The 20,495-nt window shown below is 35.5% G+C and overlaps 1 protein-coding gene across 2 annotated transcripts in view; it reads left to right on the forward strand.

Annotated features, from left to right (window-relative positions):
• Positions 1-20,495, forward strand: part of Usp10 (ubiquitin specific protease 10) — an 84,034-nt gene that overhangs the window by 54,232 nt on the left and 9,307 nt on the right. For both annotated transcript variants that reach the window (XM_081746495.1, XM_081746496.1), the window contains exons 6-9: positions 5,630-5,740; positions 10,394-10,558; positions 14,202-14,430; positions 20,251-20,313. In XM_081746495.1, the coding sequence (XP_081602621.1) occupies positions 5,630-5,740; positions 10,394-10,558; positions 14,202-14,430; positions 20,251-20,313 (568 nt within the window). The remainder of the gene's footprint in view (positions 1-5,629; positions 5,741-10,393; positions 10,559-14,201; positions 14,431-20,250; positions 20,314-20,495) is intronic.

Genomic DNA, 20,495 nt, shown 5'->3' on the forward strand with positions numbered 1-20,495 from the left:
TGCATGGAAGTGGTGTTAGATTTTGTGTTGGTAATATTAATCTCACAAATAATTTTCGTGTTGCGTGAAATAATATTGAAAAATGGTCATGAAGAATTGCACTAAATTATTTCAGGATTATAGAATCTCGTTTAAATTGACATAGGCACTCAGTGAAATTTTGGACCTACTTACTGTTAAATTATATGTATTCCATTTAAACATGATCAGAAGGCATTTTAAAGAAAAGATAATAATTTTCACTTCTGATCACAAGAAGTGGAACTACCTTCCACAAACTAAGTCCAACCATTGGATGTAGTTACAAGGGAAATTTATTTTCTCTCCATTCTGCTACAGAACAATATGCGTATTCTCTAATATAAATAGACGATCTGAACATTGCATCCAAGTAAATAGTCAGGTGGCGTGTGGAAAACAAACATAAAACATGACAAGATGTGTGAGAATAAAATAAGTAAAAACTGGCATACTACATGATACGAGATAAAAGCCTGTGGAAAGTAACCGTCAATAGAATAACAACATAAACAAACGGAAAAAGCTAACATAGTCCTGCTCTCTTGATCTAGAGGATAACGTAAGGGATTCATGTGCTAATGTTTTTCTTTTTAACATGGGTTCGAATCCTCGCTAGGCAAGCCTATTTTTTTATAAGTAATCTGTTTTACTGACAAAGAAATTTATAAATATACATCACAGCTGTACGACAGACTACTTTCGAACATATATATATACTAAACAAAATCAATTCCTCTGCCTTTTAACGTTACTCCAGCTTGGGAGATCCATATTTGATTCCCGGCTGGAGCTCACGTAGTTCGGATTCCATATTGTGTCCAGGTCTTATATAACCTTGGTATTAAAAGATCAGCATAGTGTATTACTCTTGAACAAAAAAAAAAAAAAAAAAAAAAATGGAAAGACATTCATCCTAGATACTGATTCTTCAGTAATTCGCACAAGTAGGGACGTCATTTCTGGTGAGCAGGCGGAAATTGTTCTTTCTGCGTACAGGAAGATGTAATAAATATAAAACCAGAAATTCGAATATTGCAGAAATTGTCCTTCTTTTCACCTTTTAAGTATTTTTGATGAATAGCTTGTGTACTGCAGAACACACCTTCAACTTAAACAAATCCCAATATTAAACACTTTCGGAATAGAGAGAATTTTGAAAATTTTACCAAGTTCCGCATTTTCTTCCTCAGAGAAGTTTTCGAAAAGTATTCCCTTAATTTTAATTAAGTCCATATACCGAATTTTACACCTCCAACTTGAGCATACTTAAGTCTGCATTCTAAATAAAATTAATATATATATATAATTTGTATATTTTAGAAATAGGTTACTTTTTATCCTTAGAAATGGAATTTTCAAAAACATTGGAACATATTTCCTTACCTTCAATTAAAAATTTAAGTCTATATGCCGTATTCCACGCATCAGTTTAAGTGAATCTTTACATTCGACATTTTCTGAATAAAGAAAGAAATTTTAATATTAGAGAAACTATATTCCTCTCCTTAGAAGCGAAATGTTAGAAACGCTGAAAAACTTGTTTTTAATGAAGTCTCTCGTTTCGGAGACATTGAATAGCCTTCACTGTTCAACAGTGATGGTGGTAATCTGTGGCTGGTATATCCTGTCCATTTGAATTTAAGTGTGATAACCTAATCATACAATAAAATGTCTTCATACTAACATGTGAAGATTTTATTTTATTATTATTATTTTAGAAATAAATAAGAAAATGAAATGAAATCTTTAAGCTTTACGTCCCACGATTATGCCGGCTAAGCTAAAGGAGACGGTGATGATGAGAAATGTATGAAAATGATGGAATGAAGAAAATGGGACGGAACGGGAGAACTTACGCACACGGTGTTTGTCATAAATAAGAAGACTCAAAAGTTGGTCGCTAATTTACAAAAGAGTTTGAGGGTTACTGACGCGATTAAGCCTCTAGGGAAGAAAAGGGTTTCCAGTTTCTTCTGTACTTCAAGAAGGATTGAGCAATGTCGCCGACCGTAGTGTCTATAAAATGGAGAGATCATGTAAGTTGCTTGGTAAATAGGCATGGGGGGCGTAAGGTCTTAGTTGAGTAGCGATCCTTGGGTAAGCTAGAGCTGAAAAATACAATATCTGTAGAAAATTGGCATGAAGAATCTGGTTAGATGGAATTAGAGAAAGATAGGGTCCATTGGTAGGTTTTTGTTTTTGCAGCAGTCAAGCCATTGTATATTTAAGCTTCAAAATAAGTAAGTTAACTAAAATATAAAGTTAACTTGGTGATTGTGATGGGCTCTTACACGAAAATGGCCAATGGACAAGGTTTATGTATATATGTGGATTCCCATTGTAGTTCCTTAGACACGTTCCGAAGCTTTCATTGTCGCTAGTGAGACAGTTACGTACGTAATTATCAATATTTCTAAATTAGTCTTACGGATGTTCTAAAAATGGCGCCCACGGACCACAGAGCACTATTCTACAGGCCAAAATAAAGGGAAAGTGTTATATGATGGTATGTCCTCCGAGGCCTCCTTCAGTCGCTATGGGGAATCAAAATTTCACAATGAGCAATGTCGCAGATTAACTTGGAGCCATTAGCATTACTCTACGAATACAACAAGCAGTTGAATCGATTGCCACACTAATAAGTGATGCTAGTGTCAATCAATATCGACTTTAGCTGCCATCTGGACACAATCGATATAACGATTTGAAAGATCTAATCTATTGTAAATGATTTTCCCGATTTCAAAGGTTAATAACTCACGTGTATTTAGTCACAGTGACATGCTGCTTATGTTAAATGACAGAAAACTCAAAATTATTTTTTGTTTATAAATTCATGCACGTTATGTTCCTTGTCAGAGTTGCTCAAGATGTGTGCCATTTGTAATTCAACATACATCAGTTTGATAGTTTAATTCTTGGCACACTCTTTTTTATATTCCACAGCCAGGAGACCCATCTGCTTCTTAAATGCATTCTCAAAGTTCAGTTTAATTGTTAGGGATGGGTGACTGATACACTTGGATTTAACATAACCCTAACTTCGTTGAAAATTCCGTTTCACATGAAAGTAGAGAATAAATAAATAATAATAATAATAAAGCACCATTGTGCTGTCTTCGTTTCCTGATATATAGATTTACTGTTACTCTAGTTACGGAATACGTAACTACACATCACCTTGACTAGCCACGTAATTTTTTTTTTCCTTCCTCGAAGTACTTGATTATCATGAGTCTCCTTGCCTCTCACGACTTGGTTGTCTAAAATTGCAGATGTAACTGATGTTCCACGGCATGTGATCAAACTGCGCACTTTTCTTGGTATGACATTGAGCAATTCGATAGTAAAACACCCACACCGCATTCCTGATGACGTCCAGTTCAGTAAGAGCAAAATCATCAATAACCCTTTGACTAAGATTATCAAAGTGGTTGGCATGATAAACCCAGAAAAGGAGTCTAGTGGTGATAAATCAGGGGAACAGAGAACCAGTGGGCTACCCAATATCACCTCTTCTGCAAATCCGTTATTTAGGAAATTCCGTGTTAAGAAATTGCCGCATATTTACATGGTTGTGTGGTCCTGTACATCTCGCTGAAACCATCTGTGGGCAAAATTGTCTCCTGCAGTGTCTCTTATTGCTGGAACTATATACTTGATTTCGAAGCATCTCCTCACACAGTTCAGAAGTCAAATTGTTATTAATAAAAAAAGGGACCAATTATTGTATATTTAGCACTACCGCCCAGATATTCAACTTTCCAGGATGTAGAGCGTGTTTGAAAGGACCAATGAGATTGCTGTAAAATCAAACCTGCAATGACTTCTGTTAATGTAACCGATTAGGTGGAACGTGACTTCATCAGAGAACACATTGTTAGTAAGAAAAGTAGGATCATCATTGATTTATTTCATCATATCTTTACAAAATACTACACGCCGATCAAAGACATATTCATCCAGCTGGTATATAAGATGAACTTTGTATAGGTGGAACTTCATTTTCTTCATTCTTTTCGCAGAAATGTGACTAATGTCATGTTGTTCAGCAGCTTTATGAATGCTAAGTTAAGTATTTTCAACAAATGACTGTAACATCAAGCTGCTTGTTGCCGATTTCGGTCGACCAAGAATGTTACAAGCCTTTAGTTACCGTTTCCTCGACGCGTCTTACGATGCACTCAACAGTAGATCTCGAAATGGGATTGTGTCGAACGTGATTATATATATATATATATATCGTTAAATATTACCCTTACTTCAGCACATGACCTTTGGTGATTGCCCCATCCTCGTATCATCGAGAGCGTTAGAACTTTACTTTGAGAGCTCTAATACAAATCAGTTGAAATACAGCTTGAGTGTTCAGAGGTTCTCTGTAATAACGCTTACTGCTACCAGTATCTAATGGCTTCTACGTTGCTGGACCGTAATTTACAATCAACCATAAGAATTTACGGAACATGACATTGGTGACACACGTGAGTCTTCTGGTCAAATGTTACTTGTTCCACTAAGTTTATAAGAGCACATTTGCTCTCTTAGATCTACGGATCAACTTTACATGTTCATATTTACTTTCACTTCTCAGATGGAATGACATGCAGTTTCAAATCAAATCGTAATTATGCACATCTACATCACCATAACAACAAAATGATTATAAACTTTTAAACTTTAATAGATCCACCGATCGACCTTACATGTTCACTTTCACCTTTACCTCTCAGGTTTATACATATCTACGTAAACATGACAAAAATTAATAACTTAATTCTCTTTTGACACTATGTCCGAGTATCAATTAAAACTTAATGTTCCAATGGAGAACTAGAGTTAATCAACTTACATAGTGTCCACAAGCTCACAGAAAAAATCTGTTCTTGAAGAATATTGTTACAAACATGTTCATAACTATTTGTTTGCAAGTCTTAGCACCATCATCACACAGCATGTCCAGTTCTTGAACCAGGTTTTCATTTATCAACCTCGGGTGACATGCGATTTATGTGTTATCTAGGACAACGAAAAAAATACATAAACTAAAAGTTACGTATTTTCGGTCGCAGTATCCGAGTCTGCATTAATGTAGAGGGTTTCTAATTGGAATTTTGGGAAGATGAAGGAAACTTTATTTTATGTTAGTTGAATGAATGTTTTAAAGTGATTGGACACGCATTGCAAGTGCATTTCTCGAGTTATTTAGTTTATCGCCAGATTTAAGTGGGTGACGCGATATTCATTTTTTTGCTATTTCAGCTCCATCTATTAGAATAACGAAAAAGTGCTTCAAGTAAAAGTTGCTTAGTTTTGATCGCAGAATCATCGAAATTTTCAAGTTGGCCCCTGGCTCCTATGATGGGACCCGTGGGGGCACTCGTTTACAGAATTTTATAGGCCTCTAACATGGGTACATTCTTACGTAACTAGATTTGTCACATTTTTTGGTCGTTTCGGAAATATTTGAGATCGCAAAGTTAGGTGAGACACCCTGTATATATATCAGATGCATGCTCTATATACTTGGACTCATTTTGTGATTACAGTAGCTTATTTCCTTCAGTATAAACAAAATGCTGATAAGTTCCTCTGTTTTGATTTGTAGCTAATGAAACTGGTCGAGGACAATAATAAAACTAATATGAGTAATGGCGATGTGGATACAAACGGAGAAGTATATCCCCAGAATCAAGATGGAGATGACACAGAATGGAAGGTGAGAATATATATTATTGCCATGTTTTGATATTGTAGACAGTTACGGTTTAGAATATTTAGTAGTCAGGTATGACAGCATCCTATGGTACATTCCATTACGTGATATGAATGTCTGAAATCACTGAAAGTTCCATCAATGAAACTAATGATTGTAAATAAATATATATATATCTCCAACTGTACGCAGAAGATTTCTTAATTGTTTTTAGTGGTGACTCTTTTGTTACGCACATTATTGCCTTTTTATTTGTACTTCTCAATTTGTAACTTGTTAATTATCATTGAGTAATATTTTATGTACCAATATTTTTTTCAGTTTCCACGGTATTCAGATTTTTATTTTACAGACGAGTTTATTTTTTTTTATAACGCTTGTGTATACGTCGTGTTTATTCTTCCTTTTTAACTTGATAGCCTTCCTATGAATATGAAGTGTAGGTTATTGGCATTTATCGTGACAAAAAGAAATAGCCTCATTGCTCGTGGCCCAATTATATCCTCCTAGCGAAGCATAGCAAGAAGCGGATTTGGATGAACGATTAGCTTCTCGTTTCGGTCTGTAGGCTCTAGGTTCAAATCCCCGCAACCTTGAGTTTTCCCAAAATTTTTCTTCAGCTCTACCAGTCGAATGTTTGAGTTGTTCCTTCTCAGGTTGTATTGAAGGTCAATTTAGGTTTCGGAATATAGCAAAAGAGAGTTAATTCGTACAGATTCATAAACTATCTGGTGATTTAAGTGTTGTTACAAAGTTAGTAGTGAAATATGGGGACAGTTGTAAAGCTAATTTAATAATAGTATTATGTTAGAGACTTGTAGGTATTGCCAACACGGGCCTTAGAACTCAGGCCAGCCAGTTATCGGCGGGCACTTCTCTATCTGAAAATCTGTCCTGCCTTCAGAAAATACGCTTCAGACTCAGTTTGGGTGCCCCTTCCTGCACACCAACCCTCAAACACAGCACAACTTAGATTAAGGTCCGAACTGCTGGAAGGCCAGTCAGCTGATGTAAAATGAGGCACGCTCCTGAAGCCAATTATGTTATTGGTATGTGGGCAGGTGCTGAGTCGTGATGGAAGCTCCATGGCTTATTATGGAACATGGTGATTGTCAAAAGTTTCATAACACTCTCTTAATACACTTCGATCGACGGCTTTAACACCATTTTTACAGAAGTGATGTTCAGTTGTGCCGTTGTACGACACCCATCATTGAAGTGGCATGATCGCTTCTCAGAATCGTTGAGTCTGTCTCTTGAATGGTTACTCAATTGAAAAGTGAAGATCTTTCAGTCAAGGGAATACTTCTCTGGTCATCCTTTTCCTAATGCCGAATTAATCTCTTCAAGTCCTGTTCCCTCTGGACCTTAAGCTGTAAAGTAAGGAATCATCACAGCTTGTTTTTTGACATGATTTCTTCGATTACACGCTACCATTACATTCACGATGCACTTTGCGCTGTGCGATCGACTTTGTCTCGGCGGTCCTGATTGGTTCCTGTGTTAGTATGTGATAATGACTATGATAATGTGTTAGTATGTAATAATGACTATGGACAAACATCCTGCTGATCTTAACGTTTTTTCCGGATACTGAAGATTTCAGATGGTGTTTTTCACACTTTATAAAGGCTATAACTGCTACACTGTTTTGGTAAACGTCTCATTCCATTAAACCCGTCGTGCAGTTATCACTTTTTCTAACACAGCTCCATACAAATGACATTTGTTCTTCTCTGTTATTATATTGTAAATAACCTTCGAAATCACTGTTGCAATCACTGTAAACAGTTGATAAAATTTATATCAGTAGGTAGTTCATGTAATTTCTTCAAAGTGAGCCTAGATTTTCGAAGACTTGTGTTCTTATGATATAGGTTGTTGATATAGGCGCCCAAGAATTCTTAGGGTATATCAAAATGCATGTTTGTTCAGATTTTACGAAATAAACATTGCTTAGTGCGGATTTTCTTAAATCTTTCACTTCCAAATATACCTGAAATTCACTTGAAATGTTATTTCTGAATAGAAACGTGTACAGTAACTGTCAACAAAATAATACAGGGTGTCCAATATACAATGCAACCCGGAGTTTGGGATAGTAGAACTTTTGAACCTGAAGTGATATACGAATAATGGTTATACCAAAATGAAGCCTTGTTCATGCATATATTTTTAAACTAGGAAGCAACGATTGAAGTACATGTACACTAGGAACTACACAGTGTTGCCGGATGTAACCGAAGGTGTAAATCTCTTATTTTTGTTTGTTTGCAAAACATGTAAATTGACTCAACTCATACGTGTCGTTAATTTTCAGTTTGTTTAGTTGGAGTGGCTTGGAAACTATGGAGCTGAAAAACGATTTTTTTATTTCCACCGATAACTAATCGGATGAGGCCTCTGTAAGGGTGAACTAGGGAAATCGTAGTTTTCATAAATTAACACTCTGAATTGGCAACTTTGCTGATGTTTCAGTGCATCAAAAGGCGTGTTAAGGATCTGTCTACATTATGCAATTCCTAAACAATGAAAAACAAACTTTGAAATTATCAGGATAAAACGTTTACTTACATGCACCCGGCAAAATTGCGACTATCAGAAATGAGTTACCAGCTCTACAGCGGATGCTGGGAGTGTCCCCTGTTTTGATTCAAACACTGGTTCACACGTTTCATGAGATTGGCAGCAACTTTACGAAGATTAGAAGTGTTAATGTTCTCAATGGCACTGCGAATGTTCGTTTCCAGGTCTTGAATAGTTTAAGAACTATTCTTGAATACCTCTTGCTTTAAATAGCCTCATAGAAATGAATAACAGTCTTGCCGGGTGCATGTAAGTAAAAATTTTATCATAATTTCAAAGTTTTCCATTGTTTTCAGGAATTGCATAATGTAGACAGATCCTTAACACACCTTTTGATGCATTGAAACATCAGCAGGGTTGCCAATTCAGTGTTAATTTATGAAAACTACGATTTCCCTAGTTCCCCTTTACAGAGGCTTCATCCGATTAGTTATCGGTGGAAATGAAAAATTATTTTTTCTGCTTCATCGTTTCCAAGCTACTCCAACTAAACAAACTGAAAACGACAGAACATCCATACATATGAGTTACGAGTCAATTTACATGTTTTGCAAAATAAATTTATCTACACCTTCGGTTACATCTGGCAACACTGTGTAGTTCTTAGTGTATTTCAGTCGTTGCTTCCTAGTTTAAAAATATATGCATGAACAGGGCTTCATTTTGGTATAACCATTATTTGTGTATCACTTCAGGTTCAAAAGTTCTATCCCAGACAGAAAATGCAGGTGGTTTACATGCGCCTGTACATGCGCCTGAAAATGGAACACTTTCAAACGTATGAGACAGGTATCGATTTTTTTCACGATCATTGCATGTTCATTTCACGGAAACAGGTAGTTTTCATGTTGATAGGGTTGCAACGTTGCAACGTGAAAAGTGCGTGTAAACAACATGTAGAGAGTGGAGAGACATGTACGTAACCGTCATATTGCATGTAGTTAGCATATACATTACCTTATGAAGATCTGACGATAGCTGCTTTTCATTTGATAAAAATGTAATTGACATGTTAAATACGGGTGTTAGCGAATTAATAGGCGTGTTAGGAGAATATACATGTAAAGTACATTGCATTAAGTACTATACATGTGTCAAGACCTTGCATATGTGCATGACAAACTGAAGACTTGGTGCCTGCATATTAAATGTTTCCTACACCTGTAACATTAATGATTCACTCCAATCAACCTTGTTCATTGCAAGCACCTGTTTAATCCATTTATTGGCAGTCATGATCATTGTATGTTCCCGTTCACCTGTACATTGCCTATACACTGCACGTAGGGGAGTTACACACTTCGCATGTACACGAAAATGATAAATGTAAAATAACATATTCTACATCATGCCATAGGCTAATACATGGTATTTACATGTAATGCGAATGTTACACATGTATATTACATGTTGATAAACTGGCACCTTGTACTTTTCATTCTTAGTGTATTGCGAATGTTATCAACAATCCATTGAAGGTACTTTACATGCACATATTCCCTCCATTTACTTGCATGTGAGTGACTACGTGTACATTGCATGTTCTCATTTTAATGTACAGGCTCTGTACAACGCGTGTTTCCGTGCAAAATTTCCAACAGAAGTTTAATACTTTTTCGACCTGCATATCATCTGAAGACAATGTGCCTGTAATATTTTGTTTACATGTGTTTTCGCCGAAACAGGCGCCTGTATAATGCGTGTCAAAATTGACAGGCTTTTACAAGCAGTTCCATGTACAAAACATTGCATGTTTCCTCAAAAATTTTCACAATAGATCCCAAACTCCGGGTTGCATTGTATATTGGACACTCTGTATTAGGTCTTCTTAGTTGCAATATCGTTCTTTAGTCTTGAAAAGTATGAAAACTAGTGGAGGGACTAGCAAACATTTACAGAAGCAATGTATGCTGTAAGTTATATTTCTAAAACTTGCTCCTCAAAAGAAGAAAATAATTCAAAAAGGGACTAAAACAATGTAAAAATATTCAGCATATAGAATGATTTGTTACTAATGCTTGAAAACACTTACCTACTAAATTTATACTTTTATTATTTTCTCTTTCCAAGGTCATGGGCCCAAAAAACAAGGGGTGCGTTACACGTCGAGCAGATTTTGGAAGAACACCAATTTCGGACATTTTCCGAGGTCAGTTACGATCTCGTGTTCAACGAGCTGGAGATCAAACAACTGATAATGTTCAACCGTTTTTCACCCTTCAGCTTGACATTGAGGTAAGTTGAAGAAAGTAAGAAGTACCTGCTCTTTGACATACAAGTAGTGAAATATCCAAATGTATATTAAGTTAATTCCGTTTATGAACTGTGCGTAGATCTAAGAATGTGATGTCAGTGGCTGGTGAAATTTCTTTGTTTTACGGCACACTGGATTCAGTATCGGTCTTGCTACCTGTGTTGTTATTCACAGATTTGAAACTCGCATGAAAGGAAGTAGACTATCGTATTTATATCTAGGTGTTTCTGTTTTATAGTGCTGGTACCTATTTTCTTTGCCAGAAGTCATGAACAAGCGATGTATGTAGCCATTTTAAACTCGTCTGTGTTTATGAAATTAATCTCAATTTACAATATGTTTGTAAATCCGATTTAAATTAAGTGCTGGGCCAAGAGGAGAGAAGGTTAGTGAGAAAATGGAAAGAAGCAAGAATCATTGAATTACAAGGTGATAGGATCATGAACTGAAATTCAGGACTTGAAATTGAAGAACAGTGGAATAAATTGTTAAGGAGCCTCTAATATTGAATATGTTAATTCTACAGGTTATTTTTGTAAATTTCAGTACTGTTTATCTATTTCTGTATTTTTACGTTATTTACTTATTCTTTACTATTTATTTAGTATTTAAGAGTTATTTGTAAGAGTTTTTTGTAAATTAGATATGTATGTATGTAGCGTCAACAGTGGGGAAAGGGAATTAGTGAATTCTGTTCTGTTTTATATTGTGGTTTCGTGATTGAAGGGGATTGGCAGAAGTAGCCTGTAGTAGCCCATCAGTATTCAGGAGTTGTTTTGCTTTCTCTTTATATATAAAATGTCATTACGTGTGTATTTATAGTGTCTAATGAAGCCAAGTGGATAGTTGGCGAAACTGACACGTTATTTAATTTTTACAATAAACGTATTGTTTTACTCAGCGAGTAGTTTAAATTGGATTTAAATCTACTAAAGCAAAGCTTGTACAATAGAAAATATTAGAATAGTTAATTCAATATTAGAATAGAATAAATACTAAACCAAAAACGAAAAATATTCGTAAAAGTGTAAGTGTTCGTAAAATCTTGATGAACACACATTTGTGGGCTATCACATTTGACTCCCGTATAATATTCGTATTATATTCAGACCTAAATTCTCTATTCATTACTCAAAAAGATTATACTACAAAAGCAACTTATATATTATTTTTTTATTGTGATTTTTTTATAGTTTGTTATTATTGTTATGCAACTGCAATCAAAGAAAAATTCTAAATATTGTTTCGTTTTAATAATGTTTAGTTTACTATTGATAAAATACATTGAAATGTCGTACTTTTTTTTGGGGGGGGGGGGTCATACAAACTCGACGAGAGACTTATTGAAATCAGAAGTATCTTTGGTATCTATTTATGTATAAATGGGTCAGAGCCAAAGTGGACTCAAATAATTATTCACTTTTCTTATTGATATGCAAATTAAGTCATGTTATTTCTTTAACTTGGACTAATAAAAGTCATAGTGAACTAACTTGAACTGAACTAGTTCTTCTGTACTCTGCAATATTTTGAAGTTGTCCATATATAATTCTGTATAATGGTTTCACTTGTGCAGTTGTTTATCTCTTTGTCCGTTTGTAATGACTCTTGATAATTAGACAACTATATTAAGAAGTATGTAAAGATAAGTACAATGTGTTTTTTTATCAGGAGTTCTTCATGAGTGAGTTGGCAGACGTGTCGCATTTGTGGCCAATTAGTCTCGGTTTCGAGTTCAAATGGAGGACAATTTCTTTCGGATATAAGTCGAGAAACGGTTTGGATTCCGCTTTAAGCTTATGTGACCCCTTTCAGCATAACCCGGTTGTTGCATAATAACACCAAGGCGAAACAACCTTATTTCTGTCCATATGTAATATAAATACATAGAGCACATACCCTGCTTTGTAGTTTAGCACAGGATCTAGCATTTCCGACATTGCAAAATCATGGGAAGAGCTAACTCGTATTACTTTAACCGAGAGAGCGAAGGTTGGATTTTAGTGCAAATATTATTTTGAGTAGAATAACGATGTTATACAGAGTCGGATCTTTTAAAAAATGTATGGTATCGCATAGTAAAGTGTAACCTTTGTCCCGCTGTTCTAGGAATGATAACGCGAATTAAGTTGATAAGTATTCAAATGTGATTTCGTGAATAGAATAATTCAGTACAGTATAATCATGACTTGTGTAAGTGTTGAAGAAATAGTTACTCTTTGTGGAACTGAGTACTCTATTTTCGTGATAAGATTACCGTAGCTCAGTCGGTAACTGCTCTGACTAGGATACAAGCTAAGGAAGCAGCCCTGGCCTGAGAGAAGAGCCCATTCCAGCATACAAGGAACGTTAGTCAGTATGGCGTGTCAAAGCAGGGTTCGTGCCCACGTTTGGCCTACCCAAATGCCGTGTGGCAGACAGACACACTACCTCGTACACCATCGGCTCGGTACGAGATAATTAATCTATCTGGTTTCCACTCGTCTGGAAAGGTGACGATACTGACGCTTCTGTTTCTAGACGAGACAACAATTAATAATGAGACAGGATCTAAATGCCGCAATAAGTAGAATTGAATTGTATGGTTCAAAGTTGCCTTAGTACCAAATAGAATACCTTTGTATCGAGTTTATAGCTTAAAAGTTGTTGCTTCTGTTTTAAAACACTCACATGAACGCAGTACCAGTTTAACTTGTATTGCAATAACTCATGTTTACCGACTTTTCTCTGGTTTTGGCACTTGGGCCTTTTCAAATTTTATTCAATAGTCCTCTTATCTCGTTTCGTTGGTGTCACAAAACAATTAATACCACTTTGTTGTGAATAAATTCAATTCAGTTTCTTTTTCGTACCTGCTCCTCCCCTTCTGATGGCGATGCACTGCCTTGGATTGACGTTGCATGTGATCTTTCTTCATATCCATTGTGGCCGTCCCTGCTATTCTCCTTGGTTCAGAATACTTCAAACCACACACACTTACGTTCACTGTTGTCCAACAAAGACGTGGCAACGTTGCATTTTTCTTTACCATTGGTCGCTATATCAATGTAGAGCCTAAACAGTTGGTCCAATTCGGAAAATTTCAACATTTTGGATTGAAAACACACTTTCCAACAACATTAATCTCTTTATCATTTTTCCTATCTTTAGTAGTTACCGAGATGGCCTATGTAAACAAACTTATGGGACACCCTGTGTATATATATGTATATTTTAACTTATGGAATAGTACTCTGTGGTCCGTGGGTGCCATTTTGAGAACACCCAATATCTATATATATATATATATATATATAGTTACATTTCCTCTTTCATATTTTCCTTCGTTCACTTCCATTTATCATCCGCTCGTTTAGTTTGGGGATGTTTAAGTATTTCATTTGGATTTCATGTACATATAATTATTAAGGTTGTATCACCCCACCCTATTAAGCCGGCTATACGCAACGTCGAGAGTTGCTATGGTGTGCCTGTGGTGGGCATATTAAGGCTGGTATGTGTATGATGATATCAGTTCATCTGATATTGTCTAAGGTAATCCAGGCACATACATTTTTCTTATTGTTACATAAATTAAGTTGTGAATATCATTCATTAATTATATATTAATATTTTTTATTGTAGAAGGCGCAGTCGGTTAAAGATGCTCTGGAAATCTTGGTTGGACGAGATCAGCTGGAAGGTGTTACTTGTTCTCGCACAAACCAAGAGATCGAAGCTTGGCAGCAGGTCACTTTAGAAGAGTTGCCATTAGTTCTTGTTCTTCATTTGAAATGGTTTGACTACCGACTGGACACATGCTCCAAGATCATCAAAACTGTCGAATTTCCTATTGATCTTAAAGTAGACGGAAGTAAGTACTATTTATCTCCAGATACGTATCTTCGTAATTTTTATCCTATTGGTAAAGGAAAATAGAAAGAGAACCGTAATATAAACATATTTACAAAATATTTACTTTCTGCCTATTGTATCAGAATAATGAATAGTCCTATAATCAAACTTCTTAGAGATTAAATAGTATAAAGAGGAAAGATGTATTCTGTGCGAATCCGAGCTTCGGGATTCATAGTCGCGTTTTTATAACCTCTATATTCCTTAAGGACTTGAATTAAATTGAAGAAATATATCTTTATGATTTCCAATCCTGTTGTTTCTAAAGTGCAGAGGTCATACATCTTTAGTGTTCGAAAGCAACATTATTAACATTCAAACATGCCTCTCGGATTTGGAAGTGTGTTCGCTTAGAAATGTAATTTTTTAAAAAGTTTAGTTGGTTATACTTATAAATAAAAAGGAAATGACATAAGGTAAAGGAAAACGTGGTTAGGACCACCAATTTTCCAAGTTGGAAAATGTATTGGCGAATGGTGTTTGCACTACAATTCAGTGCTTCACATTTGTGGAGTGAGGTGGAAAAATTCATCGTTATTGTACTGTCTGCTCTTGTTCCACATTCCTATTGAATGTGTGGCAGTTTTTTTTTTTTTTTTTTTTTTTTTTTTTTTTTTTTTTTTTTTTTAATTCGTATGACACTGTTTGGGGGGTTTTCATGTTTGATATACTATCACTGATGTCCTCATTTAACACTATTTGCTTCGACCTCAAAACGAAAGGTGTAGAGAGTGCGTAAAGTGTCACCGCATAGCTTTTTTTTAATGTATTTTCAACATTAACATTAGTGCCAATAACCAAAGAACATCTAGTTTAGTTAGTTTGGTTCACGCATAATTACTAGCCTGGAGTTTGAGGTACGTGTAAGCATTGATTTCAGGGGTGGCAGATATGATCGTGTTAAACGTAGGGCATCAGTATTTTTGCAGTATTCTTTAACGTCGGGAGGGGGCAGGGTTCTAAATGTAATGCATGTAAATGTAATTTATTAATGAAATAATAATTACCGTATATCACTAGTTAACTAGATTGGTTAACCTTTTCAGTACTGTGTTTTTCTTTTCTTTCGGAGAGAACGACATTTAGTAAGATAAATAGGTTGTAAATATCTCGTATATGAATTTACAACATACCACTATTAGTTGCATCAGCCATATAGAGATCTACATAGGAAAATAATTTAAGCCCTCTGCTCTGGAGAAGATTGACTGCTAGTTCAGTTGAAATAGAGGGGAAAAAAGAAAAAAAATATATATATATATATATTGAAGATTCACTACACACAGTCTGGTCAAAAGTTCTGTCTCACCCAAGGTTAGTAGACCATTAAAAAGAGAAGTATGGAGAGAAAGAAATATGTAATGCAATATATACAAGGGTAAGTGACAAATCAATGGATATAGTAGTTATTCAAAGTGTCATTCTAAGCCTGGATACAAGTTCATCAATGGCAGCACGTAAAATACGAGACAAGAATAAACTACCACAAATGCCATTACAAGTAATGGCATTTTTGGTCGTTTATTCTTGTCCCGTACTTTACCACATTCATGTCTATGTTAGCGACTGCTTTCTCTATAGCAAACTTCAGTCATGTAAAATTGAGCACACACCTTCTTCTCCAAGTAGGACTAGATGTAGTCAAGAAAATTTGTCTGGATTAGGCAAGGGCTATTCTTCGATGGTGACGAAAGCAATTTTGTTTTGGCAAAAACACCTGCGTCGTTTCTTCTTGTGATCTGATGCTGAGTCCTGTTGGAACACCCAAGGCTCATTTTTGAACATAGTGATGCCAAGGTATTTCACTACCTGGACGAGAATGTCCTCCTGGTACACTTTAATCCCCATTTTCACGCCTTTTTGTGGCAAAAATGGACGTCAGTGGGACCCAGACCCATGTACGACACACCCAGTCAAACCATCGTTGATACAGGGTGATGGCCTCGCTGACTTGTTCACATGCAGCAGCACTGGTTGTAGCATACACCATATTGTATGTTGATATTCTTCAGCTGTGAGAATTTTCTCATTTGTGAACAACATTCGTCGATGCTTTTTATCCGCGTACTGCTGCAGGAGCAACTTTGATCTGCCCCTTCACATTCTCATCAAGTGCTGATTTAACTGCTGACCTGCCCTGCGATAGCCATACAATCGTAGGTCTTCATTGATCACTCCTTTTCATTGATGGCGCGACATGTTCATCTGCAGGGCCATGAGTTTATTCTTACGGACCGGATTTCGAGCGATTTTTGCCTTCACTACCTTAATGATACCTGATGTCCTAACTGAGCGAGATCTTACCAGTGCGAAGCGTATCCTCGACAAACGATGTTCCGTTATGTCGTTGCATGATGCGATAAACGAATTCCTGTGTAATGTTCAGTTTCTGCATAACTTAACAAGGTGGGTGTCAGAGGATGTCCGCACTTGTGAATGCCAAAACTGCTACACAATCTTTCTTTTCCCAGCTCCATCTTCACTCTGCAAAAAACAAAGGACAATAATGATGGTGTAAGTTCAACTAACATTTGGGTTTCACAACAATGCTAGATTTTCATACATCATTCTAACTACTGGCATTTTTCGTACATGCTGGAACAAAATTTTTGACCAAACTCTGTACGTAAGTCAGTGTATTATTATTATGGTGGTTTTATTTAAATAAGGACATCGTCAAAAATAATAATATGGAAACAAAAAAAGAAGTGAAACTACATGCCCTCGTGGTAATGAAATAAATGAATATCTCGTATTTGTATGTATTGACTTAAAAATACTCGCAAAGTGATTGTAATTCCAGAAGTTTGACAAGGTGGTAACCCAATGACAATCACTCCTCGTTATATTCGAATCCAAGCAGTATTATGAGGTGTTTGTTCAGTTGATATCAGTCCTCGTACATATACGATATGAAACAAGTTTTGCCACTGGTTTATACTGGAAATTACGGTTGGACATATATAAGGGTGTTCCAAAACAACACCGACAACGTTTGGGAGGTGATGCCTGACATCAAGATAAGACGAAAAGTATAGACCAACCTGGGTGCACAAATGCTTCCTTTCGGAGTTACAGGCTGCCAAAAACATGAAAAAAATGAACTTTAAAGGCCCAAAGCTCCGAAATTATAGAACCTACCGTAGTCAGGTCAAGACTTCACTTAGGAATTAATATGTGGGCTATCCAAAAATACATGGTTCAGAATCCTAAGATACTCACACAGGAAGTTTTGGAGAGGGGGGTTTAGCTACGGTGTTATAATTTGAAGTACTTACAAACCACCTCTATAAAAATTGTTACGGAAGTACCGCAGGATTCTAAAACTTAGATATTTGGATACAGTTCCTAAATAAAGTCTTGACCCGACTACTGTAGGTCCCATAGTTTCGGAGCTATGGAGGTTTAAAATTTATTTTTTCATGTTTTCGGTAGCCTAGAACTCGAAAGGAAGCATTTGTGCACCCAGGTTGGTCAATACTTTTCGTCTTACCTTGGTGTCAGGAATCACCTCCCAAACGTTGTCGGTGTTCTGAAATACCCTGTATGTCCCGGTGGTAAGGAAAGAGTTAAGTGAAATACAGAAAATTCAAATTGCATTATGACGATTTGAAAGTATTACGTATTTTATCAGTTGCCTCAAAACAAAGGACAAATTTAAATATAATTTCCTTCGGCATAATTCTCTGAAGTTTGCCGAATATATCACTTTCTCAGAACTACCGCGCTTATTGCAGATAGAACATGGAAGGATGATGTGTGTTAGCGTATTTGTATCATCAATAAAGTGTCCTTCATTTCATAGTTCGTAATGAGAAGTGCGGAAAGATATCATACTAGATTAATTGTATAGAGAAAATGGATACAACTATAATATGAACAATTCTGTGTATTCGCTAAGAATAAGAAATGGTTGAGTCAGTTTAGGATTGAGGTTTGAGCGAACAGAATCTACAAGTATGTTTCAGATTAATTTAATCTTCTAAATTGACACAGTTGTAGACACTAAACTTTCGAGCTGTATTGCATTGTTTTTGAAACAGGCACCAAAAAGGCGTGTGTTTGATAAATTGAAATTTAACATCTCTGTTTAGGATCGAGACTATGTAATACATGACTTACTGCTTAAAATGGAATTAAAATCTGCTTATGATTTTTTCCAAGTCTTTGGTTTTCTACCATTTATCGAAGTATACGTTTTTTAGTCCTTAAGTGTTTTAATGAGTTTCGTCTTCGAACTAATGTAACTTTCTTGGTAAATCATTTGCTATTATTCTGTCTGAAAATTTAAGTAGTCGAAAATGGTGACAATTTATTCTTACTTATTTGCAGTCTTTAGTTGTGCAACATATTGAAGACTACTTTGATTTTTTGATAGCTATACCACAGAGAGTCAGCAGATTAATGCATTGTGGAATTGTATATATCTGCGTTACATCTGTGGTAGAAGAAACTGCTTCCGATTTAGCCGAATATGTTGTTTGTTGTATTTGGTTTTACAAGGGAGCATACAAAACTTATTTAATGTCTTGACTAATTCGCTACCCATTTCCTCATGTTGTTGAAAATTCTGCGAAATCTTAACACATTTTTTGCTTGGTTGTAAAAAATTGTAACATAAGATGCGGGCTGTTTATTGTTTGGGAATGTACGAAAATACACGAGTTTATGCTTTAAAGTGTTTTACAATATGCAATGTCTCGTCAATATATATCAGGAACTGGCGTGAAAAATGTTAATGTATTTTCAAAAAAGACAATTATTATGTAGAATTGATGCGAGTGCACAGTGGAGATGAATAACAAACGGAGTAAAGCATCTTAGCATTTTATTTTCAGACTACTTTGGCGTCATGAAAATTATTAGTAAGTTTTGAGAATCTTTATAGCAAATGAGAGTTTAATAATTCTCGGACTCAACAAAACTAAATTACCGTACACGGAATTTCGTTGAGCACAATTTCTGTAGTAAAAAGGACATAGACTAAATTGTATGTATTACCGCGAATGATCGTTTTACATCACTTGTGTATATTACCTATGAACTTATTAAAAAAAAAAAAAAAAAAAAAAGTAATGTACTCAAATTATTGATATTTATAAGTGTTTTGTACAGTATAAACGATGCATTGTGGCAAATGTATGGCAGCATACACTATTCCTTAAAGTACGAATCGACTAAATTATAACTTTGTTTGCAGTTTTAACTTCTTGCCGCGTAATATTCATATCTTTTAGTAGTAATATGTTTGTCATGTTGGTGCCAACAAACAGGACGTTAAAACCCAAAGTATGATGATTTACCAGTAGTGATTAATAACTCCTTTTATTTCTGTATATGAGTTATTACACCGTAGGGTTCATGTTGAAAAGTAATAGTATATAGTCCACAACCATAGTGTTGGAACTACTCATGCTTAGATGGAAGTTCCACTTTTTATTTATTTATTTATTATAAGGAAAACGTTGTTCATAGCACCACTCAGTACAGTCAGTACCTATGAGACTGTCTTTACTAGTAGTAAATAACTAAATTATTATTACCTTTGCTATGTATAACACAGTAGCATAAAGAAGGGACTTTGATATTTTAACAAGGATCCCACGATACATATTTCGTATTTTTAAAAGTTAACAATAGGTCTCTGTGGTACTCGTTTATGAAATGACATATTTGTTACTTTGAACTTCTTGTGTGTATTGTCATAGTTTAAAAATGATTTAAATCACTATGTCCAGAACCGAAACATTTATTAATGTCGTCTTTTTTCTACTTGTAGAACTTATGTCCTCTAATAAATCCAAGTATAGTCAGAAGCAGAGACAGTACAAGCTCTTTGCAGGTAAGTTTTACTCCTATATATTGCATAGAAATGTTCAATTAAGAGGCCTCATCCCGGCGAAATTAAAGTACCGCTAATTTTACAGTAATTATGTGTATCTTCAAATAGATAAAAGATAATCGAAATATGGAACAAAAGCGCCCTAGACAATATCATTTTACATGAGAAACCTTTATCTCGAC

The sequence above is a fragment of the Thermobia domestica genome, chromosome 18, assembly GCF_964235325.1.
Source record: "Thermobia domestica chromosome 18, izTheDome1.hap1.1, whole genome shotgun sequence".
NCBI lineage: Eukaryota > Metazoa > Arthropoda > Insecta > Zygentoma > Lepismatidae > Thermobia > Thermobia domestica.